General features: G+C 47.3%; 1 protein-coding gene across 1 annotated transcript in view; it reads right to left on the reverse strand.

Annotated features, from left to right (window-relative positions):
* SHQ1 (SHQ1, H/ACA ribonucleoprotein assembly factor) overlaps positions 1–25,212 on the reverse strand; it is an 88,001-nt gene that overhangs the window by 9,408 nt on the left and 53,381 nt on the right. The window contains exons 11-12 of the mRNA XM_018557968.1: positions 21,639–21,762; positions 17,651–17,771 (exon numbers count right to left, since the gene is read on the reverse strand). Coding sequence (XP_018413470.1) covers positions 17,651–17,771; positions 21,639–21,762 — 245 coding nt within the window. The remainder of the gene's footprint in view (positions 1–17,650; positions 17,772–21,638; positions 21,763–25,212) is intronic.

Genomic DNA, 25,212 nt, shown 5'->3' on the forward strand with positions numbered 1-25,212 from the left:
ACCCCCCCCAGTCATATCTTTGGGGGAACCGCCGTTCCTTCCTCCAACCCCCGCAGCCGGGGTATGTTCCGTACACGGCCTTGCAGCCCAATACCGTGTATATGGAATAACGCTTGCAAATGGCGAGCGCTCATTGGTCAGCGCTGTCACCTGACTAATGACAAGCGCTTCTTGCCAGATGTTACCTCCGCTCGGAGTTCTTCCTCAAGTCTCTCCCGCGTGCAAGTGAAGAGCATTTCTCTGAGCCGCCGTTCAGAAACACATCCAGCAGCAGCAGCCGCGGCGCTTATAAATCTTCCAGAAAGGCCGAGTTTCATTTCCGCCGCGCGGCCCCCGCTAACCTTGGAGGCACGCCGCGCTGACATCAGAGCAATCAGCCCATAATGTAATACACAAGTCCCCGGAGGGAAAGCGGAGGTGCACATTCTCTCGGCTGAATGGCTTTTAAGAGCTTCATATTCCCTCTCCCGGGAGGATAATCATTTAACATGTCACAAAACTTCGCTGTCTATCCTCTAATAGGATTTTATTTCTCGCTGCAATCTCCCCCCACCGCTTTAGTAGGCGGACGCGGCGTGCGTCGATGCCACACGCGCCCCGGCTCCGCTGTGCCCGATTCTGTAGAGGTCAACGCGGGTCCATGGCCAGGGAAGGCCATCATGGGCCTATTATGCCAATACATCAGTGTGGGCATTAAAGTGAATCGCAAAACCCAAAACATTCATTTTCTTTTATCCTTTATTTTCACCTGGTTGATTCTGCCAACAACATATTTCCTGTTCCAGGGTGACAACCCTCAATCACTGTACTGTTATGGGACAACAGAAACAAGGATGGGACTACTGGGAGCTGCCCCTGTCCCCTTGTACATAGATGTGAGGGTTACTGTAGTCCTCTGAAAAATGTAATTGCCAAGAGTGTAGCACAGGAAGTCATCAGCTGTCCAGATTTCTGGCAGGATCAACGTGTTACTTTTGCCCTCAAAAGGGAGCAAATAAGAGAAGTCCATTTGTTGGGGGTTTTTTTTGTACGCTTTAACCCTTTTTTGACCACACCAAGTTTAATGTAAGACAGACCTCTGCGCACGTACTTATCCTCCATTTGCTCCCCCCCACTCTTGCTCAGCTGCTGGGAGTAAAAGCAGAGCCACCTGTGAGCTACGATGTGTCAGAGTCGCAGCTCACACAGTGCTGATTGGCCCAGCAATGTCATGTGACCTTCCATACCCCAAAGTAGAGGGTATTTCCTTTGGCTCCCAGCGTTGAATAGAGCGCTGAGGGAGTAAAGGAAAGGTAAGTACTGTATATGTTGGGGGGTGGGGGGGGGCGGTGGTGTGCACTGCCTCTGCAGTTTTATACAGCGCACAACAATGCATTCCAACAACGCATGGCAGCTGTTCATAAAGTTGAGTCAAGTGTTTGTTTACTTTAAAAAAAACTTTATTGAAAGTTAACACCGCAATCCTTTGTTACAATGCATCGCAGCCTGGACGCATAGTGCACACCAGCGCATGCACACGCCATGTGAACCATAATGCCCGCCCCTTGGTTAGAACAGGCCCCAACACTTTCATGGTCATTGACTCTTTGCAGATCAGCAAAAGAACGCGAATTCCCCATCTGCATACTTATTACGGGTCGCCGACCCAAAGTATTGAACCCACAGGATCAGCATGACCATTAGGCGTGTTTAAGTCCTCAGCAACAGCTGCCGCCATTTTTATCTCGAGACAGGTGTCCCCTTTAAGGAGGCTTCATCGCTTGCCCAGACTACGTATACCAAGCTTACACACCGCCAGGCCGATGCCCAATTAAGGCCAATCATCGGCGGTCCTCCAATTATGAGCCACGCTCTTAAAGATCGTGTCGTTTCTGAACTGCATGAGGACGATAATGAGTGCTTGAGGCAGTGGCAGGAGTACGTTATCACAAAGGGAGGTTATCCAGCGCTCCTCTGATGTCAAGGTTTCAAAGAATAGCGCGTGCGTCGTGCGAGGACTGCCGCGAGTCCCGGGCCCGTACCATGGAGGAGGATATCGGTCTGTCTATGGCCTGTCTGTCTATGGCTTGTCTGTATACACATCTTCTGTCGCCTCGTGTGGATACCGTCACCATTCCACAACAAAAACTCAGCTTCACGGCGGCGCGGCTCGCGAGGGATCGCTGGCAATTATCATGTGCAGTTCGCAGCTGCCGTCTGGAGATCCGACTTGGATATAAAGAGGTGAGGCGAGGACAGCCAGCGCCACAGATGTAACCAATTTAGCATTCTCAATGGTACCTTTTAGTGAGGCCGGAAAAAACACATTTAAGGATTAACCTGCTGTTAGAGGAAACCGAGGCCTAAGCGCTACATCACTGCTCGGGGAGAAGATTCCAGCAGTTGCTAGGAGCAATTCTAATGGATGACAGTAACAATTCCAAGGGATGATATGAGCAATTCCAGCAGATGATAGGAGCAATTCCAACCCATGATTGGAACAATTCTAACAGATGATAGGGGCAATTCTATTAGTTGCTAGGAACAATTCCAGTGGGTGATAGGAGTAATTCTAAAGGATGATGGGAGCAATTCCAGTGGTTGCTAGGAGCAATCCCAACAGATGATGGGAGCATTTCCAGTGGTTGCTAGGAGCAATCCCAAAAGATGATGGGAACAATTCCAGTGGTTGCTAGGAGCAATTCCAACAGATGATAGGAGCAACTCCAGTGGTTAAAAGACTCAACTCTTCTGGTTTGCTAGGGACCATGCCATTTTCTTTCTTTAGCCCTGTGCTGAGCTGAAGAGGACTTACCTACCTGAACACAACTGAAGAGGGTTGCTGATTGGCTGCTATTAGAAAACCATCTCCCCTATTGTCTAGATACAAGAGTCATGTGACTTCTTCCTTCAATCCTGGTGAATATGAGTATTTCTTCCAGATCTGTGCAGTAATCCAGTGTGAGACTTGGAGCATCTGTAATAAAGACCGGTCACTGCTGCTTTCTCTCCTTGTGTAAGGTGACTGGCCTTGTCACCTCCCCCCTTCTGTATTATTCTACAGGCAGCGTGTAGTGGGTGGGGCATGCTGTGCCCCTCCCACAGCTCTGTTCCCTGCACAGGCTCTGTGCAGAACAGTGATGATGTCACTGCTTCTCTTACAAGGTAATATCTCAGCATCCGGTGCACACAAAGTGGATTTATATCCTTTGAGGCTATAAAGCAAAATATTTAACTGAGTTTCTGCTCCCGGTTCAGCTTTAAGCCAAGGACACCGTCCATGAATAATGGCCGCATAGGACTGTAACCCTCTCTTCATTTCCTAAAACTTGACTCCGAGTCAGCAATTGCTATTCATTTCCCGAAATCCGCCAGAAATCCAAATTTAGCAAACTATTCATGCCTGTTGTCTACGTGCCGTACCGCGTCACCCCGTACTCAACACTATTTTAGGAATGGAAGTTCCCTCTGATAGCTAAATGAGAAAAAAAAAACCTACTTGCAGTCATTAAGCAAAATGTCACCGATGCGTCACCAAAGTGGATCTTTCAGTAGTAGGTCTGTATGAATTAAAGCAGAACTCCGGGCAAGTCCCCATACTGCAAGGATTAAATGCTCGTTTTTGTCCAGGTGCTGAAAAAAGAATAAGCTCAGCATTACCAGCCCTATTCAAAGCTCCAAGGCGGGTGTGACGGGTCGGTGGCTCCGAAAAACTTTTTCGTACTTTAGAATCTTTATATCAAGCTTTCTGTTTGTGAGAAGTAATAAGCAGGATGTTCCAGCATTCCTAGCAGATGAGTTTCAGTACAGCCAGCAGGAGCGTCCAAGGATCAGTAGCAGATATCTTCAGGTATTGCTAGCTGGTGCATTCAAAGTATCCCCAGCAGGTGCATTTCATGATACCCAGCCAGCTTGTTGCACGATTGCCAGCAGGTGGGTCCCAGGATCACCAGCAGGCAGGTTCCGCCATCTCCAGCAGGTGTGTCCCAGGATCACCAGCAGGCAGGTTCCGCCATCTCCAGGAGGTGTGTCCCAGGATCACCAGCAGGCAGGTTCCGCGATCTCCAGGAGGTGTGTCGCGGGATCACCAGCAGGCAGGTTCCGCCATCTCCAGCATGTGTGTCCCGGGATCACCAGCAGGCAGGTTCCGCCATCTCCAGGAGGTGTGTCGCGGGATCACCAGCAGGCAGGCTCCGCCTTCTCCAGCAGGTGTGTCCCGGGATCACCAGCAGGCAGGCTCCGCCTTCTCCAGCAGGTGTGTCCCGGGATCACCAGCAGGCAGGCTCCGCCTTCTCCAGCAGGTGTGTCCCGGGATCACCAGCAGGCAGGCTCCGCCTTCTCCAGCAGGTGTGTCCCGGGATCACCAGCAGGCAGGCTCCGCCTTCTCCAGCAGGTGTGTCCCGGGATCACCAGCAGGCAGGCTCCGCCTTCTCCAGCAGGTGTGTCCCGGGATCACCAGCAGGCAGGCTCCGCCTTCTCCAGCAGGTGTGTCCCGGGATCACCAGCAGGCAGGCTCCGCCTTCTCCAGCAGGTGTGTCCCGGGATCACCAGCAGGCAGGCTCCGCCTTCTCCAGCAGGTGTGTCCCGGGATCACCAGCAGGCAGGCTCCGCCTTCTCCAGCAGGTGTGTCCCGGGATCACCAGCAGGCAGGCTCCGCCTTCTCCAGCAGGTGTGTCCCGGGATCACCAGCAGGCAGGCTCCGCCTTCTCCAGCAGGTGTGTCCCGGGATCACCAGCAGGCAGGCTCCGCCTTCTCCAGCAGGTGTGTCCCGGGATCACCAGCAGGCAGGCTCCGCCTTCTCCAGCAGGTGTGTCCCGGGATCACCAGCAGGCAGGCTCCGCCTTCTCCAGCAGGTGTGTCCCGGGATCACCAGCAGGCAGGCTCCGCCTTCTCCAGCAGGTGTGTCCCGGGATCACCAGCAGGCAGGCTCCGCCTTCTCCAGCAGGTGTGTCCCGGGATCACCAGCAGGCAGGCTCCGCCTTCTCCAGCAGGTGTGTCCCGGGATCACCAGCAGGCAGGCTCCGCCTTCTCCAGCAGGTGTGTCCCGGGATCACCAGCAGGCAGGTTCCGCCATCTCCAGTAGGTGTGTCCCGGGATCGCCAACGAGTGTGTCCCGGGATCGCCAACTAGTGTGTCCCAGCTAACCAGATGGTACATACAAGGATCGCCAGCAAGTGTGTTCCATGATCGCCAGCAGTTTTTTCCAAGGATGAGCAGATATTACATTCAAGGATCGACAGCAGTGTGTTCAAGGATCACCAGCTAATACGTGCGTCCTAGCATTGCTGTCAAATGGGCCCCAGGATCGCCATTAGGTGCACCCAAGGATTGCCAACAGCCAAATTCAACAATCACCATCAGTTGTGTCCCAAGATAACCAGCAGGTGGGTTCCATGATCACCAGCAGGTGTGTCCCAGGATCCCCAGATGGTACATACAAGGATCACCATCAAGTGTGTTCCACGATCGGCAGCAGTTTTGTCCGAGGATGACCAGATATTACATTCAAGGATTGCCAGCTGTGTGTTTAAAGTTCTCCAACTGGTGCGTTCAAGGATCAGCAGCAGATGCATTCCAGGCTCACCATCATATGCGTCCTAGCATTGCTGTCAAATGGGCCTCAGGATCACCATTAGGTGCACCCCAGGATTGCCAACAGCTAAATTCAACGATCACCATCAGGTGTGTCCCAGGATCCCCAGATGGTACCTACAAGGATCACTGGCAAGTGTGCTTCACGATCACCAGCAGGTTTGTCCCAGGATGACCAGATAGTACATTCAAGGATCGCAAGGATCGCCAGCAGTGTGTTCAAAGATCTCCAGTTGGTACATTCAAGGAGTGCCAACAGGTGCATTCCAGGCTCACAATCATATCCATTCCAGCATCCCTGTCAAATGTGTCCCAAAATTACCATCAGGTGCATTCAAATATCATCAGCTCCTATGTTCCAGGATCACCATCAGGTGTGTCCCAGGATCTCCAGATTACAGACAAAGGGAATATGGAGATTTGGTGCCGTTCAGCAATGCCTGGGTAGAAAATGAACCTACTCAGATCCCAGCCTGTGCTCCTTGTATTAATCTCAAGGTTCAATTTTCGATTTCCACTGGGGTGCACCTTTAATATAAATGACTCCTGGTATCTACATATAACAGAGTTTAGAAATACGCTAAGCATGCTTTTCATTGAACTAATAGGTATTTTTACGTCTGCCTGAAGTTTCTCTTTAAATGAATCCTTCAAGGAACGTTCCCTCTCCCAGCCCTGACATAGATGATCAGAAAGCTGAGCACTCGAAGCGAGTAATGTATATTCATCTAAGCAGCCACCCACCGAGATCAGATGTAAGCCCGGATTCCGCGGGACCTCAGAGAAGTGCTCACATACATTAAACATTCAGCGTGTCAGGCGAACACATTGTAACAGAAGTCCCATAGCAGGTCAGCTCCCGCTGCCAGTTTCATCTTCCTTACACCAGCTCTTGTCTGCGTGCCAAGAGAAAGAAGTCAGCCTTTTCCCACCGTGCACGCAAAAATCCGGAGGCTAGACGTCCATTCCAAAAATGCATCCGGCTGACGGCTGTGAAAGAGCCAGCTTATTGTTCCATCAGTCTGGACGGTTGCTGATGATTCAAATATTAACTTGCTGCCATTTGATCCAAGTGATTGACAGAAGACCAAGCCACACGGTCATGGGGGAGCTACTAGCAGTTAAAGGTTATGGCACAAAGACTGAAGACTGCTCATTAGCAGGGTGGCAATAATGACCCATTCTTAACCCTGATATGAGGCTTGGATGAGAATCGGACTGTTTAAAGAACTCTGGCTTAAAAAGGGTCACCCCTCTATACATACCTACAATCAAGGAATCTTCTGGTCAGTCACACGAAGCCCTGTGTCCTCCACCTTTTCTTCCTGTGTTGGCAGTGGGCAGCTCTCTGCGGTACTCTACTGCAGGCTGACATGATTATGTGCCCCCAGGGGGTGTGTCTATGACACCTTGGGCTTACAGGAAGTGGACTGATTGGCAGTGGCGGTCATTCACCATGTAACTCCGGCCCTCCAGCTGTCGTGAAACTACAAATCCCATGATACATCTCTCCCCGGGAGTCATGTCTGTGGCTGTGAGAATCTTGCAATACCTCATGTGATCTTGTAGTTCCACCACAGCTGGAGGGCTGGAGTTTGGCTATCCCTGCTGTAGGAGGACCAGCTCTAGGCGCCCTTGGGTGACAGCGCTGGAGAGGAGGTGAGTACTGCAGCGAGATCGGCTTTTTCATTTATTTTTTTTTACTTTTCCAAGTGAAGCTGCAATTTTGTTAAAGCTGAATGGCTAGCCTTACCTTCAGTGTTGCACAGGTTCCTCTACTGTACTCTGAGCTTCTTAAAGCATGCAATAGAAGCTGCAGCACGTCAGATAGAGCTCGCCTCATTTCCTGGCTGGAGGATGCCCAGCATCAACTAGTTTTTTCCTCTGCTGCCTGACTGTCCCTGACCCCACCCTTTTTATTCTATGGAGTTCAATTCTTCCAATCATGGGGACTCAGCATTGCATGTGGATATTACCTAGAGCAGTCTCCATGCAGATACAACCTGCCTAGGAACATCCACTCCTCCAGGCTGACATCCACCCATTAAAACATTTTGATATTTGCATAACTCCTCCTAAGAGCCAGCCCACTGCTTGCATCAGGGCTGAAGACTCTTGAGAAAGTACTGAGGCAGAGTGCTGTGATGTTTTCAGGAAGCTATGTAGAGCAACCTGGCGACCCCTTCCACCAGCCATCATCTGCCTGCATCGCATAGAAGAAGCACAGGGTCCCAGTGATGACATCACTAGGTCTAAAATAAGTTATGGAATAAAAATGGGGAGTCTTTATTAAAAAATTTAATTAGCATGTTGATAAGGAGGAACCAGGAGAGGCAAAACACAAGCAGATTACACTTCAGCTTTATGAACCCTCAACTAAGATCCTTGATGGCAGAGGTAGACAAACTCTAGCCCTCCAGCTCTAGTGAAACTACAAATGCCATCATGCCTCTGGGAGTAATACCTGTGGCCGTCAGAGTCTTGCAATGCATCATGGGATTTGTAGCTTCACCACAGCTGGAGGGCCGGAGTTTGCCTACCTCTTCTCTATAGATTCAGTAAGGATTTACCCAACCTTGTGGCACATTAATACCATGCTGTAGGCCATGGCACCTCCGCTGCTGAAATTTTCAAAATGATGGTGGAATGGGAGGCTCTGCAGTGCTAGTAGTGGTCAGTCATATTCAACTTGACCTCTTGAGTTAAGTTCTATTACTCATCCAAGTGGCTTCATCAGTTCAAATGAGCATCACGAATATACTTCAGCACCCACAAGCAATCCAGTCACATTAATTCAGACACCGCGGAGTCATGAAGTTCATCAAGGCAGATGTTCTCCGTCATGCCTCTTGAGAACCAGTTGTTCTCTCTATTCAACATGCAGACTTAAAATATCCTTGAAAGAACTTCCCTCACGGTGCAGAAAGACTGATGGGCCCCAACCTGCAAAGTCCTCGATCCTATTTTGGACCATGTTTGAACTCTCCACATGTTGCATTCCTCACCACATTCTCAGTCTCAGGGTTGGATGAAATGCTGCAGGGACATCATTCTATTAGACATGACAACCCTATGAAGACATCTTATGACAACAGTCAATGAGGGGAATTTATCAAAAGTGGAGCAGACAAAATCTGGAGCAGCTGTGCATGGCAACCAATCAGCTTCTTTCTATCATTTTAAAATCTTAACTAAACAAACTGAACAGAGAAGCCGATTGGTTGCCATGGGCAACTGCTCCAGATCTTGTTTGCTCATGTTTTGATAAATCCCACCCAATCTGTTCCTAAAATGTAAATATGGTTACCTTTAGGAGACGTGGCCATACAACAGCCCGCATGTAATCTGATCGAAAGTTGGACATACACTGCTCAATATTTTAACTAGTCCTGCTGACTAGATGTGGGAGGCCCCAACGTCTTCCTCCATTCAACAAGGTCATATTTTGTCCAAGGAGCCAGCCAATCCGCTCCAATCACTGCTCGGGTATTCTGAGAGAACACATCAGGAGTAAGAGGATCCAGGTGACCTGGATAAATAAAGGTGCCCATACACCTTACGATTATCGGACGAAACTTTTCGTCCGATGATCGAACCGTCGTACGATTTTCGTACGACGGCCCCATCCTGCCCCGATTATCGCAAGGTTCAATCAGCGGTAGTTAGAAAAAAACACCTGGACGACTTGCGGTAATTGACCGCAATTATTTTCGTTTGCGCATGCGCAGTGTTAATCGTACGACTTTTAACGGACGGAAACGCCAACAACCATGCGAACATCGTACGATCAACCAAAGTTTTCAAACATGCTTGACCGTCAAAAGTCGTACGATTGTACAGTACTATCGGTCGGGCACTCTATTCACACGTTACGATTGTCGTACGAAAAGTCGATCGCATACGATTATCGTACGATAATCGTAAGGTGTATGGGCACCTTAAGACTTCTGGGGAACAAGCATTGAGGAATCCCATTTACAATCAATAGAAACAAATGTAAATTGGCACACTGCTCCTTCTAAAACTTAAACTGTACAATCGGCACAGAGGCGCTGCTATCCATTCCTTAAGACTCTATGATTAAGCCCCATTGGGCAAAACGCGTCTGATAGAGAGCTATCTCTGCGCCATTTGCACAGTAAAGTTCTGTGTGCGGAGGAACAAGCAGTGTATTTTGTTCTTATTGCAAAGGGGAGGTCATGGAAATCGAAGAGCGGTGGCTGTAGTCAGTGGCGTATCCAAGGCATAGCACATGCCCTAGGCAGCACTTGAAGGAGATGCTCCGTGGGTCCATGAAAGTTCACCGACCCTCCCTGACTTTTTTCGCTCTGGCAGGCATCCTGCCCAGTTCCTGGCAACCAGTGTCATCACTGGCTGCCAGGAGCTTGGAGGGACGCCATAGGCGCATTTTATATTCGATACGCCTCTGGCTGTAGTGTGGCGCGGGACCGCACAGCGTTGTTGGGTGATGCTTGAGAGAAGTCTTTACCCATTTATGATTTCTCTATCTCTGATTTCTCAGAACAGAGAACTCTGTATTGCGTTGCTGAGTATTCAAAATCACTAATGAAAATTGAATGAGGAAAAAAATATCTGACTTAAGCATAGTTGCAGAGGTCCCTGGATATTATCAGCGGTCAACAGATTGATTAAACTCATTGCCTGAAGTGATCTTTAACTGAATAGACGTGCGTAGAAATTTCCGCACAGTCACCAGCTGATGTGAATGACACCAGTCAAAGCTCGCAATAGGCAGATCACGAACTTCAAAAAGGAACTGAGCAGACTGTGGCCCCGTAATTGTATTATCCTAATGCAGGCGGAGGAGGCAGCGGCCCATTTGATAAGCTCACTTAGCAGGGGGATGGAACAACTTGATGACATCCTGGCGTGACCTCGCGGGTTAAAGATGTAATTTTCCATCTGGCGAAACTTGGCTCAGGCCCGCAGCCTGCCACCACCTGCTGTTCGGCGCCGGAGGTTGTGAAGAATCAGCTGACAATGAAACCGCTGCGGAAGGTGTTGTTCCGGCTCAAATCTTCCCTCCGACAAATCCTCTAATCTGTTCTTGTTACAATCACATTCCGCATTCGGCGGATGCCCTGTGGGTACAGCGATGCCTGGTCTACATGCTGGGAACGGCGAATACGCATATTTATAACATGGACGCCTTTCTGCTTTATGGAATAAACACGTTAGGTGCCAATTCGACTTTCTAACGCACCTGTCCCCAATATCAATACATTAGTTTTGCAGGCTGACTGACCTCCAGGGTTTTGTAGTCCTCCCAACACTGATATCTTAATTCTTCATAAATAAAGATTTATCGGTTTCCTAAAGCTGAACATCAAGCAAATAGCTAACATACTACATATAAAAGGAGCGGTCTTATCGGTCAAATAATGTGCTTTTGTCCATCCAGTCCTGAGATTTACATAGCCCTGGCACACAGCACAGCCAGCTGGGTTATCTTATTTTCCTCTGTTGCTGTTAAGCAACACTGCTAGGACATCATCCTGCCCCCAGCCTGTGATTGGACAGTGAAGGAGTAGCAACAGGTAGATAAGATCATCTCTCTGCTCTCCTTCTGTCGGCATGTTCCCTGTCAACACATGGGAATGCTGGACACCTGACTGGCCCCATGACTGCATCTCACCCTCAGTGCTGCTGTACACTGAATTATTTGCCTGGCTTTGTGTCCTGGTGACTGAACGGAAAGTGAAGGGAACCTCTTTGACAGGGACACAATGGCCATAAAAATATATTTTCTTGGTAGGGTGGGGGGAAAGTTAGCACCTCTGTTAGCGTTTTCATTTTTGGCATTCACCCTCATTTCCTGCCCTACTGACAAAGCTGCCATCAGGACAGAAAATGTCAAGGAATCTCCCAACTGTCAATCATTTTCAAGTGAACATTTCATAGGGAACATCTAGAAATGTAAGTTGCCTGCAAGTACCTCTTACCCCCAAATTCCTCCTGAAAAAGAACAATGCACTTCCTGCCATGCGACTGTGCCTAAGCACTCTTGGGCTTTGATCCTAGCAGCCATTTTCACCATGGGAAACATCACCAGAAGGCATTGGACAGATTATTATAATGGATACATTTAGGAGACAGATTCAGTCGAAATTAGGTCCTAGGCAAGCTTTGCCCCCCCCCCCATCAAATTAATAAGGATTACAATAGGCACAGAGAAGTTGCCCAATGTGAATTCTCTGCACTGGCATGTCCTGATACCATCAGATACCAACTGCTTGGGTACCACAACCGGGATTTGCCCAACTTTGTCCAAATGCAATACCCCCCCCCCAGGTTTACTGCAGGAGCATCAAGGTTGTATCTGGGCACCCTGGACATCCACAAGGCCCCTAGTCTCCAATCTAGGTTGCCTTGTGGATGATACAGATATTATAACATTAAAAAAATAAAAAATTAAGGTTCTCTTTAAATTTCTTGCACGGTAAAAAAATTAAACACAAAAAAAATCCAAGGAGAATAAAAAATACGAGCGGTCTAAGCCAGGCCGTTTACACGTCCACGGAACGGATAAGGGAGAGATTTCAGCATTAAAAAGAAGGGGGGAAATAAAAAAAAAAATCTCAATTTGGAAACAGCTGCTCCCCTCACACCACATAAAATATAACGGAGTGCGTCTGTCTGTGTACAATTGGCTTCAACAATGCTTCTCCCCGGAGAGCGCCGGAGTGAAAAGATGCAGTTTTGCACATGCTTGCACAAAGCCTGCCAAGCAATGGGTCTAATCAACGCTGAAAACATTAGCTGACAATACAGAGACACGCTGAGATCACTCGAGAGTGGCAGAGAACCTCTTCGCCAATAAAAGAAAGACATTTCCACCCAGTGGAAGAGACTTAGCCCATTGGATGGCCGGGGCTTAGGATGGTCACTTCAAATAACACAGCCAATTGTCTTCCTAATTGCCCACTTCCAAGATGTTCCTCATTAGGCTGCTTTAACCTTCACAATGAGGCCACCCACCGTGTAAAGGCAGACTGAGAAGTCGTTATCATCTATTTGCCCTTCAGTCACCCTTGATGGAACAGCAAGTGTTGGAATGAAAGGCCAATCCCTAATAACTGCCATGGAATAGTGCCACCTGGTGGCTGAACGACCGTGAAAATTGGCAGAACTTGCAGAAATTACAGGTCATTTATTTTGTATTCTCAGCTTAGCACGCAAAGTACTAATTGTAACGCTGACTAGAATGTACAATTTAAAATTATCTTCCTGCTCCACATTTTCACAATGGGGGGTTTCCTACAGGCCAGATGGGCAACTGTGCGCTGCGGAAATGGGACTATACACAGATTTAATTTTTTTGTTTATTTCTGCAAAATATAACAGGCAAGAATAGCAAGACTTTTTGATTTTCCATTAAGGATATAAATATTTATTTGTTACAATCGGCCTTAATGGTGATCCTATGAAATTTCCCCACATAGGAAACAGGGCATTACAAAATACACATAGAAGGGAATTTATCAAAAACTGGAGCGGACAAAACTGTAAACAACATTGGTTGCCATGCACAACTGAAGCAGATGTGCATAGCGACCAATCCGCCTCTTTCTTTCATTTTAAAATCTTAAAGGAGAACTATGGGGTTAAGGCTTTTCCTCATAGTTCTCCTTAGGGCATTCTCCTTTAACTGAAAAGACTGAAGAGAGAAGCTGATTGGTTGCCATGCACAGCAGCTCCAGATTTTGTCTGCTCCAGTTTTTGATAAATTCCCCCCATAGACTCTATACACACAAGTCTATTGGTATTAATATGTATCTGCGTATCCTCCATCCTATCCATATGTGAGCCCTATAGTCCCTGCTACGTACCCGGTATTTAATTCCAATGCAATAAAGAATCAGAAAACAAATACAAGCCTTCCAAGTTGTGTCCGCTTCTGATAACATAACATTGTTATAGATGTGCACTGTGTGTCTCAGGTCCTATCTATGTGTTTAATTCTTATATGCATTGGTGGATATAAAATGGATTAAAATTGCCAATACAGTGCAAAAGATCTCATAATGAGCCCACCTCTCCTTCTCCATTAGCTCATCATCACTGCTCAATAGAGGTGAAGGAGGCATGGACTAGGGCCACCTGTGGGTCCTATTTGACCACCAGCGGCTCCAGATTTGAAGGAACTATTGCAAAATCCTTCACGCTACACACCACAAAGTTTTGATTGGGGATCACTCATTTTCAGAATGATCTGTCAATTGATATTTGTTTTACACAAAATAGCTATGAGGCTCTACCTGCATTCAGACGATGGACTCTAAAGGAGTTCTTTTACCGTTGCATGGAATAGGACCAGCAGTGGGTCACCTGAGATCCAAAACTGAAGCTTCTTTTCCATAACCCCATCATACTGCACACCACAGAGTTTGGATTGGCGAACACTCCCTATAAAAGTTCTCATACTGATCCCTCAACTGATATGTCCACCTCTCCTTCTGCATTAGCTCATTTACTTCAAGGGCCAATCTCCTAATATGAGCATTTACTGCTTTTCCACAAAATAGCTATGAGGCTCTTTCTTGCATTCTGGAGATGGGATGCAAGGGAGTGGTCTTGCCATTTGATGGAGGTGGAAGTTGCATGGAATAGGACCACCAAAGAGTCACCAGGGATCCAGATTTGAAGGTACTGTTGCATAACCCCTCATACTGCAGACCACAAAGCTTTGATTAGGGAACATTCCCTATTCAATATCTCATACTAATCCCTCAATTGATACAGCCACTTCTTCTACCCCTTAGCTCCTTTACTTTAAAGACCAATCTCTTAATGTGATCACCTTATTGGTTTTCCACCGAACAGCTATGAGGCTCTTTCCTGCATTCAGGCAATGGACTGTAAAAGGCAATCTTGATGAAGGTGGGGGTTGTACGGAATAGGACCATCGGTGGGTCATCTGGGATCTGGATTTGAATGCACTGCTGCATAACCCATCATACTGCAGACCACAAAGGTTTGATAATGGAACACTCCCACCACAGATGTACCTTTCTCTCCACATTCCAAGTCATTGTGTTTCCAAACAGCTCTAACTCTCTTGGTTCGGCGTCCCTGAACTTCCTGCCCAGTACAAGATCACAGAGCAAGCACAATCTCCAGCAGCTGTCCACCTACTAGCTTGGAGAAGGGAGGAGTGGGGAGAGTAGCATCTTGCCTTGTTGTGTCTGTGTATTAGTGGAGACACACGCAGCTTACTAGCACAAACAAGGGTGGCTCCATAGGACCCTGCAAGGGAAAGGAGCCGCCCTAAAATAGGATATCAGGGCCAGTGCTCAGGGGACCAGCTGATACTACAGGAAAGCTAAGACATCAAGTAGCAGCGTCCATTAAAAGTGATTTAATCTGCATTTGACTTTAATATCACTTTAAAGTTGAAATACGGCCTCATAAAATCAAACATGCATTAAAAATGTTCTGCATCCTCCAAGTACTTCCATTAAACCGTTCCCGAATGGGGATGGTGTCCTAATGTAGAAAAACTCTCTACACTCCCCCAACTCTCATATCTATTCAGCGATGTGGCTGGCTGAGGTTCAGTAGCCTTCCTGCTGTCGCGGTGTTCCCGATCCTCCGGCTCCCTCTGCCCTGTGCTATCTGGCAGGCAGAGCCCACTATCCATGTCCTGGCGAGAGACGCTGAAGTTATATTTCTGTTACTGGCAGCTTGTTCGGCTGGAAACATTTTATATCGCATCTCTCCTGCGTTCCCCCTCACACAATGAGCCCGGCTCGCTCTTGTCACAGTGACAGCCAAGAAAGTTTGTGCAATCTGCCATGCGTCTCTCCGGGGGATGTCAGCTATGTGCCATGAACTCCCCAGTCTATCCACCACTTCGCGCGCTGTGCTGCGCAGATGGCTTGTGCCAAGATGCCAGATAGTATCAGAGCGTTAACCCGTGCGAGCCCTTCGCAGAGGTATGGGAAGGAGGAAGACAAGGTTACAATATCTGGATTGTACGGAGCTGTGCTAAAAAGAGGTATAGGCAGTGCACCTCTGTGCTGTAACCCTTTATGGTCAGTGCTAAACATGCACTGCTTAAAGACCAGTCACTTCTGCTCTCTCTTCTTGTGCAGGATGGCTAGACTTCTCTCTGCCCCCTCCTATAATACAGATCATTTACTGCTGCTCTCTCTCCTTGTACGGGGTGACTGGTCTTGTCTCTGCTGTAATAAAGACTGGTCACTGCTGCTCTCTCTTCTTGTGCAGGGTGACTGGTCTTGTCTCCACCCCCTCCTGTGATAAAGACCAGTCACTGCTGTTCTCTCTTCTTGTGCAGGATGGCTGGACTTATCTCTGCCCACTCCTGTAATGCAGATCATTTACTGCTGCTCTCTCTCCTTGTGCAGGGTGGCCGGTCTCGTCTCCGCCCCCTCCTGTAGTTTTCTACAGGCAGTTTGTAGTGGGTGGGGCCTGTTGGACCCCTCCCACAGCTCCGCTCACTACACAGGCTATGTGGAGCACGGGGATTATGTCACAACCACGCTTACAAGGTAATAATATTTAAATGAAAGTTTTGTGCCTGGATTTTGGTTATTAACCAAGCAACATGAGAAGCTCCCCTATAAGACACTTACATGCATTGGGAAGTAAAAAATGCACCTATCAAACAGATATAACAAAATGCTTTCAATGGTATATTTCACAGACCAAAAAGGGAGCAAATAGAAATTCCTCATCTGGGTTATAATTGTGAACAAACCCTAGGTAACCCTTTCACGACCAGGGGTCGCTAAAACCTGGGGGCCCATTCCAAAGTCAGCAGCATCCCTATGCATTGGTTAACTTGACAATACCTCAATGACTGATTTGTCTCCCCAAATACTATTACATTGTCTGGGGACATATAAGGCCGTTCTATGGTACACAGTCATAATAAATACCGGGCTCAAGATTTGTTTTTTTTAGCCAAGAAATGGACAAATGTTTTCTAAAAATGCATTTTTTTTAAACTGTTACAACACATTGACAAATGCAGCCTGTCATGTTCCACTGTCACCATGCATGTCTTTATGCCAGACACAGTGACAGCTGCAGCCAGCTGGTTTACATTAGGGTTGCACAGATACCAAGTACAGTACTCGGTACAAGTACATGTACCGATACTTTTGAGCTCCAAGACTAGAGTAGAGAAAAATTCAAAAATTAGGAGGCCGCTGTCATTTGTAAGGAGCACACGGAGCTCCTGGGATTTCTACATCTCTGTTTTAATGTACGATTATATATTTATCAATATAAATAAAGGGATGCACAGATACAATTTTTCAAGTACAAGTACTGATACATTTTTGTTTATTGTCATGTGACAGTTTTTCTAGAACAATATAGACTAATGATTTCAGGACAGTGGTGGAGTGCCAGAGCTAGGTCCCAGCTGCAACTGCTGCAACCCTGGTAGTTCTCATGAAAATGCCAAATATCTGCACTGGTACTCGAAAAGTATCTGTGCATCCCTAGTTTACATTTAAACAAACATCATGTGATCACCATGTCTGAACGGCACAGTGATCACATGATCGTTTAGCACTCCGATTGGTTCCTGATGGATAGTGTGACATCGTTGTTCCAGGACTAGGAGTGCACTCCAAATAAAATCTATAGTTACTGGGCAGCACAGGGGCGTTGTGGTTAGCACATCTGCCTGGCAGCACTGGGGTCCCAGATTCATATCCCAGTCAGGACCCTGCAAGGAGTTTGCATGTTCTCCCTGTGCTTGTGTGGTTTTCCTCCGGGTACTCCCGTTTTCTCCCACACTCCAAAGACATGTTGGAAGGTTAATTGGGTGCCGTCTAAGATTGGCCCTGTGTGCGTGTACAATAGGGACCTTAGATTGTAAGCTCCTTGAAGGCAGCGACTTATGTGAATGTGCAACTATGTCAATTGTCAGCGCTATATAAATACCTGTAATAAATATATACTGCCACACATCTTTCCTGAGGAGAGTCAGCGAATGTAAACCTCTCCCTTTCCTGTGCATCAAACACCATGGTTAGAGCTATTACACTAAATGGTAAGTGATCATTCTGATAACACGACTTACTTGACTTTTTGAATCCAGATACAGTAGTCTGTAATATACAGGTCGTTGAGAATGTACGCGGGGTCGTTTTCTTGAAAGATTGAGTGGATGTCCAACAAGCACTTGAGGACCGCGGCCTTGCCTGGAAGTTTGGTAGAAACAGAATAAGTTACAATAAGTCACCCAGCCATCTGTCAGACCTTTCAAGAGTTTTCATTGACCTTGTGGGTCTAATTGATTTTGCTAAACATGGGATAGCCAAAAAAATTGTATGGACCATGCCCCACCTGCTACAGGCTGCCTGTAGAAAACTGCAGGAGGGGGCGGACACAAGACCAGTCACTCTGCACAAAGAGATAGCAGCAGTGACCGGTCTTTATTACAGCCGGGGGCAGAGACAAGACCAGTCACTCTGCACAAGGAGAGAGAGAGAGAGCAGCAATGACCAGTCTTTATTACAGGAGGGGGCAGAGACAAGATCAGTCACCCTGCACAAGGAGAGAGAGCAGCAGTGAGCGGTCTTTATTACAGCCGGGGGCAGAGAGAAGACCAATCATCCTGCACAAGGAAAGAGAGCAGCAGTGACCGGTCTTTATTACACGAAGGGGCAGAGACAAGACCAGTCACTCTGCACAAGGAGAGAGAAGTACAGTTAATATTATGGTTATGTTTTGTTATTTTTTTATATAAACGTTGCTTGAGTCTTTTAATAAAAAGATTAGCAGCAGTGATCGGTCTTTATTACAGGCGGGGGATGGAGACAAGACCAGTCACCCTGCACAAGGAGAGAGAGCAGCAGTCGCCGGTATTAATTACAGGAAGCTCCAAGTTTTTAAACAGATCTGGAAGAAATACACAAATCTCACCAAGATTCAAGCAACAATACACGACTCTTAGGACAATATTTGCTGCTATCAGGGGGCAGCCTTAAATAAAACCAGTCACAAATGGTATCATGCAAGAACGGACTATTATTCAGCATAACTTCACTTTCATGATTTTTCATGTGACTGGTTCTCTTTATTGTTGAACTTCAATATGTCTAACAACATAGAATGAGCATTGCCTGGGACAGAACATACGACTGAGTGCATTACAAGAAGCGGGGTTAAGAGCGGAGTATTCCTTTAAATGGCTCTAGTGCTCCTCACGGCTGCGATTTCCTGGCGCCGCTACTAGCGGGAGATAAAAATAACAGATATTATCTAAACTCGAATGTCTTTTTGGCGTTCCTTCGCGTTCTAATATTTTCGCACCCCCTTCTCTTGGCAGACGACACTCTGGGCTAAAATGCTCTCCAGATTGCATTAAATAAAAACACACATTTTTCAGCCGAGCGCGAAGCCCACAGCCTCCCCACAGCGGCACGAACAGATCGACGCTCGCAAATTCACGGGGCTTGTTGTGGTCAATCGGGCTCCCCACCCAGGAACTTGCTCCAAGCCGGGGGCCATCTGCACAACAGGCCGAGACACGGAGACTGCGCCATTGATGGCTGGCAAACGCTGGCGGATGGTCTGCTTCCTAGCGGATTATTCCAAGAGATGCTTTCCGATCCGAGGACGTCTAGCGGCAAGATTTACAGAAATGGATTCCGTTTTATTGCTGGACCAATATACCCCACAAACTACGTTTGATGAATTGGGACAAAACAGTTTGAATTGTTATCACCCACCACACGCACATTGTTATATTTTTATACAATGACACAGCTACCGTGACAAAAAAGATATAATATGACAATGATTGTAAAATTACCCCGCAGATAAAGAATGTGATTGGGGCAATCTCACGGATCATTAGTGCCATACAATACCTGGAACATTCAATCTGCTTGAATCTGACAATTTTTCCAATTTCATCCAATTTCTGCAATAGCATCTGATCTTACCTGACCCCAATTGGTTCTGCATAATTCAGCCTAAAACTAGCAGATTGTACAATTGGATTTCAATAAGCATGGCCAGCATGGCTTTAGCTCTTACTGCCACCATGCCCAACCTCTTCATCCAGGACCAGCATCATTGGTGCCTGCTGAGGATTCACTTCTGGTGCAGTGTGGTGAGGTTTATCCAGTTAATAGAAAACGTAATGCTAGCTGGTTGAAAGGGGAAAGGGGGGGCTATTGCCAGGGGCAGAAAAGAAATAGACACCGGCACTCCAATAGTAAATCGATTACGTCTATTTATTGACGTACATCAAAAGCAAAATAACACACTTAGTGCGACGTTTCGGGGACACACAGGAACCCCTTCATCAGGCAAAATAAGGAACCCCAGGCTTTTTTTGCCTGATGAAGGGGTTCCTTATTTTGCCTGATGAAGGGGTTCCTGTGTGTCCCCGAAACGTCGCACTAAGTGTGTTATTTTGCTTTTGATGTACGTCAATAAATAGACGTAATCGATTTACTATTGGAGTGCCGGTGTCTATTTCTTTTCTGCATTACTTTGACGGTGGCCATCCGTCGACTACTGAGCACCCAGGATACTTTATTGGACGTGCGGTCAGGAGTGCAATGGGTACATGGACTGTAACCTATTGCCAGGGGCGTCCTGAGGCCAGGTGTCGCCCGGAGAGGATACCGGGTGACACCCTGCCGTGACATCATTGCGCATGCACGGCCATCTTATTGATACCTGCCGGCAGAGAGAGGAGGGGACGTTCACCTGGTGGGATGAGGTATGCCGCCGGGTCCCCTCCTCTCTTCTGACACTGTAGGGCTCTCGGTCCATGCCTGGGTACCTGACTTTTCAGAGGGGGTGCCATCAAAATGACTGTCAGTCATTTTGGCATCACCTCTCCAATGGTGTAACCAGGGTGCGGGCCACACTTCCCGCACCCCCTTGTGACGCCACTGGCTATAATAGGCAAGTGTGCATGATGGCTGACTTAAGCTGCCCATACACCTTACCATTTTTTCTTGATCAGCACAGAAAACAGTTGAGTCTCTCATCCATTCAAAAGGGCATGGATGGAAGAATCTGCACTGTTGGCTACTATATTCTGACAGCCGGTGGCCAAAGCTGACAGATGAGCCCAATGGTGACTGCAGCCGATTGGCTGTAGTCATTGTTTGCCTGATAAATTGGTGCCCAGCTCCTTATACAAAAGTTAAATCAAAAAAATCGATTTTCATCAAACTGGACGGTGCCATCAAAGCCACCCCACAGATTGAATTTTGTTAGATTCAGCAGAAAATGGCCGAAATTCGACCTGTATATGGCCAGCTTTATCTACTAGTGAGCCCTGCTCTCGTGTAGGAGGTTCCAGGCTTGCTGTTGCAGCTCCATTGCCATCCCCCACGTTCTCTGCTGCTTTTTTTTAGATGCGTCATCCCTCCTCTTTAGCCATTGGTCGGCCACTGATGATGTAACTCCTGTGAATGCTGGGAACGAGCTAGAAGTGTATTCTGCTCTGTGCATGCGCCGTAGGCAGCGACCACAAAATAAATATGATGCTAAAAGTTTTTGGGCAGAAAAGACTTTGTGGCCCTTCCCCCCCCCCGAGATCTGACGAACATTTTGTGAAATCTCACGAAATCTGATGAGATCTTGCAGTTTAGGAATGGGTTCTCCCTGGAAGGCACTGGTGACGTAGCCCTGGCCTCAGAGGCGGCCCTTGAGAAGTCTACATCACCAGTGCCTTCCAGGGAGAACCCATTCCTAAACGACAAGATTTTGCCAACATTTCGTGAGATCTCCGGATAAAGGCACCAGTGCTTTAGGGAAACAAGGAACTGGCTTTACAATAGCACAATACATTAGAGCTGCAACAGTTAATCGATTTAGTCGATTAAAATCGACGATTGAAAACGTTGGCAACGTTTTCAATCGTCGATTCGTCGGCTATCGATTGATTTGCCTGTTCGGACTCTGAATCAACATAGGACTTGAGGAGGTTTTGACATCAGCATCCAGAGCTGCATGCACCAGGGTATTTTGTGTTGGGGGGAGGGGGGGTCTACTTTAACTGTTTAAGTAAACTTGTAAAAACAAAAATAAAGTTGTACCCAATCTGAGCAGCGAGATGAGATCCTGGACGGACTTTGTCACCAGACGAAAGTTCCTATAGAGTGGATAGCATGACACACGTCTCCCGAAAGACACCAGGACGTCCTTCACCGACTTGTAGTTCTGTAGGCAGAAAATAAAGCGTTCGGTGTCACTCTACCTCCGTCTAAATTTTCAGGTCAAAATTTAAAGAACTCCGGGCATACAAAAAAAACAAAAACAAACAACAACTCTTACTCTTACAGTGGGGCTATCCCGGCTCTGCAAGGGATGATGCTTTTTTTTGTCTAGGGGGCTCAAATAAAGCATATACACTCGCCTGATCCTTATTCTCTCTGGGCTGATAGACTGGTCTCTGCAGCCTCTTCTTCCCCAGGTTGGGGCAGTCTAAGGACCACGGACTTAATTATGTCTTATGAAGGTCTATTGACTTGCCTTAGATGTGAGGATGAGGGGGGACATTCCCCAGCTGGAGCCGCGGGGGGAGAGAAGTTAGTGCCAAATGCCAGGGGACCGAGGATCGGGTGAGTATTTATTCTTTGTTTGAGCCCCCTAGACAAAACAAGCACTTAACCCTTGCTGTGCGGGGGGTTAAGAAGTACCAGATATTTTTGTCTTTGCTGCCAGCGTTGGAAAGGGATCAGAAAGAGATCCAAGAGAAGGAGAGTGGGAACTGTTCCAGGGGCTGGCACTAAAGTAAACCCGCATTGGCAAAGCACAGGATTACCCAAATGGCCGGGTCTGCAAAATGTCACAGACCAACATATTCCCTGTTTCAGCACAACCCTCTATCTCCGAGCCTACAGCAGCTTCCCCACACACACAATGAAGCCTGAAAAGAAGGTTGCTCTGTACCCAATCATGTGACAAGAGACTGCAGTCCTACCCAGAAGCCCTGCGTAAGGACTGACAAATCCGCCTGCAGTAAATTTAATAATGTTCAGATCGAGCTAAACTGCAGTGTGGGGTTTGTGACCTTAGAACAGCTGAAACACTATCATTAGACATTCTTTAAAGCCAAACTCCGGCCTCCCCTTCAGTCTTGCACAGTTGTACCGGCTCCTCTCCTGGACTGGAATGGCTTCCTCTGATATCACTGCACACTGTGAGCTTCTCGCAATGTGCATTAGAAGCTGCGGCAAGTTAGAGCCTGCCTCATTTCCTGGCCGGTATCATCTAGCCTGGCTGTCCCTGGCCCGCCCCTTTCATTCATTAGTTTTTTACTTCTTCCAATCACATGTAGGCGTTACCTAGGGTGGTCTGCAAGCAAATACAGCCTACCAAGGAACACCCACTCCTCCAGAGTGACACCCACCCATCAAGGCATTTTGATATTTACATAACTCCTCCCAAGAGCCAGCCCACTGCTTGCCACAGGGCTTTGAGCTCTTGCGAGGAGCACTGAGGTGGGATGCTGTGATGTTTTCAGGAATCTATGTACAGCACCTCCCACTGGCCATGATCTGCATTGCATAGAAAACAGATCCAGTGACACCATTGGGTCTAAAATAAGCTATTCAATGAAAGCAGAAAGGTTTTATGTATTTTACTTTATTAGCAGGTTGATTGTGGGGAGGGGAAGGGGGTGGAGGAACCAGGGAAGGCAATAGAAAACCAGATTAAACTTCAGTTTTGAAGGGAACTTGTCTGGACAGAAATATGAAAGCTGTGGAAAGCCGACACTAACTCTACCAACTGGTAAATCACCGGCATAGAACAAGCGTGCAAGGCGCTCCATGCTTGCTTCCTGACTCACTAGTGACTGGCACCAGGATCACCATAATAATCCCAGAGCTTTAAAAAAATAAAATGGCTCCCACACTGCAATCCTCAGAGGTTCACTTTAAGAAGCCTTCTTCCACCCCTCAGTAAAGAACACAGCTGGGACTTCAATGCCATATGACACGAGGACGTTGATAACCTACGCTGGTAACTCGGAGCTGCGAGATAAACGACATCAACAAAACCCGCCGTGTGTAATAACCCGTGCACAGGCAATCTGGTCACATAAAATCATTAAGACGCTCGCGGATCTATTTATTTTTCTCTTCGCAAAACACATCACAGCCAAGCAACATGTGGTATTTATAGAAGACATGTGCACAGAGCTGCCCTTTAAAAAATGATTAATGAGCCGGTTTCGCAGAAATCCGGTGCCGACATAGGGGGGTGTGTGTGTGTGTGTGTGTGTGTGTGTGTGTGTGTGTGATATATGGTCACCGCCGATTGCGGTGAGAGCTGGTGGTGTGCGAGACCTTAACCCCTTCATGACTGAGACCCTTTTTTCCATTTTTGCACCCATGTTATATTCCACATTTTAGGCCTGAAAATGACGTAAAACCCCCCAACATTATATATTTTCTGAATGCCAAGACCCTATAGAATAAAATGGTGGTAAAATTAGACATTTTCAGGGATGTATCCCGTCTGCGAACAAGGCTGCATTTACCGCAGATTAAAAATTAAAACCGCTTTGGCAATGTGGAGGCTCGGAGCTTGTTACATGAATATTTCAATTGCGTTGTACCAAACAGAATGCGCCTCCAGAGGAGATGTCCATGTAACTCTTCATTGGCTGAAGAATACTGAGCCAGGAGTTAATGGTGGAATAAAGAGCTGCGTTCTGCTTTAAGGGAAACTCTAGTCTCTTTTCAGGGGGTACACATTTTGAGCGATTCAAAAGAGGAGTTTTAGTTACATGTGGAACCCAAGTTAGTCGTTTGGATATTGCAATGGCGAGCTCTCTCCGCTCTAATTTTCGGCTCATTTCCTTTCCACCTGGAAGTTTTGGGTGTTCCGAAGTTAGCCTTTTGGATACTGCAATGGCGAGCTCTCTCTGCTATAAAGCTGGCCACACACCTTACAACCATCGCAAGACTTATGTCTTGCGATGGTTGTAAGGTAATTAAAAAAATGTACGAACTGCCCATCTTGGAAAGGTAGATCGTACTTGCGATAATCACAAGCCTGCCCCACTGAGGGGCGGGCTTCCAATGACTGCAATGCTGAACGGGCAGTGTGCGCTTGCGCACACCGGCTCGTGCGGCAGTTATCTCACAATCATGCTCCAAACCAGCCGAAAATTGTACGATTGTCGGCTGGTTTTCGAACATGCTCGAAAGACAAAAGTGGTGAGTATACAGTAGAAACGGTCGCACGCCTTCCATACACCTTTCGATAATCGTACGATCGCGGAATTTCCCGCGATTATTGCAAGGTGTGTGGGTACCTTAATTCTCGGCTCAGTTCCTGTCCACCTGGGAGTTTTGGGTGTTCCCACTCACCTTTTGGTGATCCCATGCTACCCTTTTGAATATTGCAATGGCGAGCTCTCTCCGCTTTAATTCTCAACTCGGGTCCTGTCCACCTGGGAGTTTTGGGTGTTCCCATTCACCTTTTGGTGTTCCAGTCTCTCCTGATATATTCTCCATAATATAAAATACATTCAAAAATTCAGCAGGGATGGTCAGAGCCCCTCAATATGGGTGCAGACCTTGGAACTCCCCAATAGAGTCCTTGAGTGACAGAAGACACTGACCTGATGAACTATACATGGCACAGTGCAGGACACAG

The sequence above is a fragment of the Nanorana parkeri genome, unplaced genomic scaffold (genome assembly GCF_000935625.1).
Source record: "Nanorana parkeri isolate BGI_ZX_2015 unplaced genomic scaffold, ASM93562v1 scaffold314, whole genome shotgun sequence".
Lineage (NCBI taxonomy): Eukaryota > Metazoa > Chordata > Amphibia > Anura > Dicroglossidae > Nanorana > Nanorana parkeri.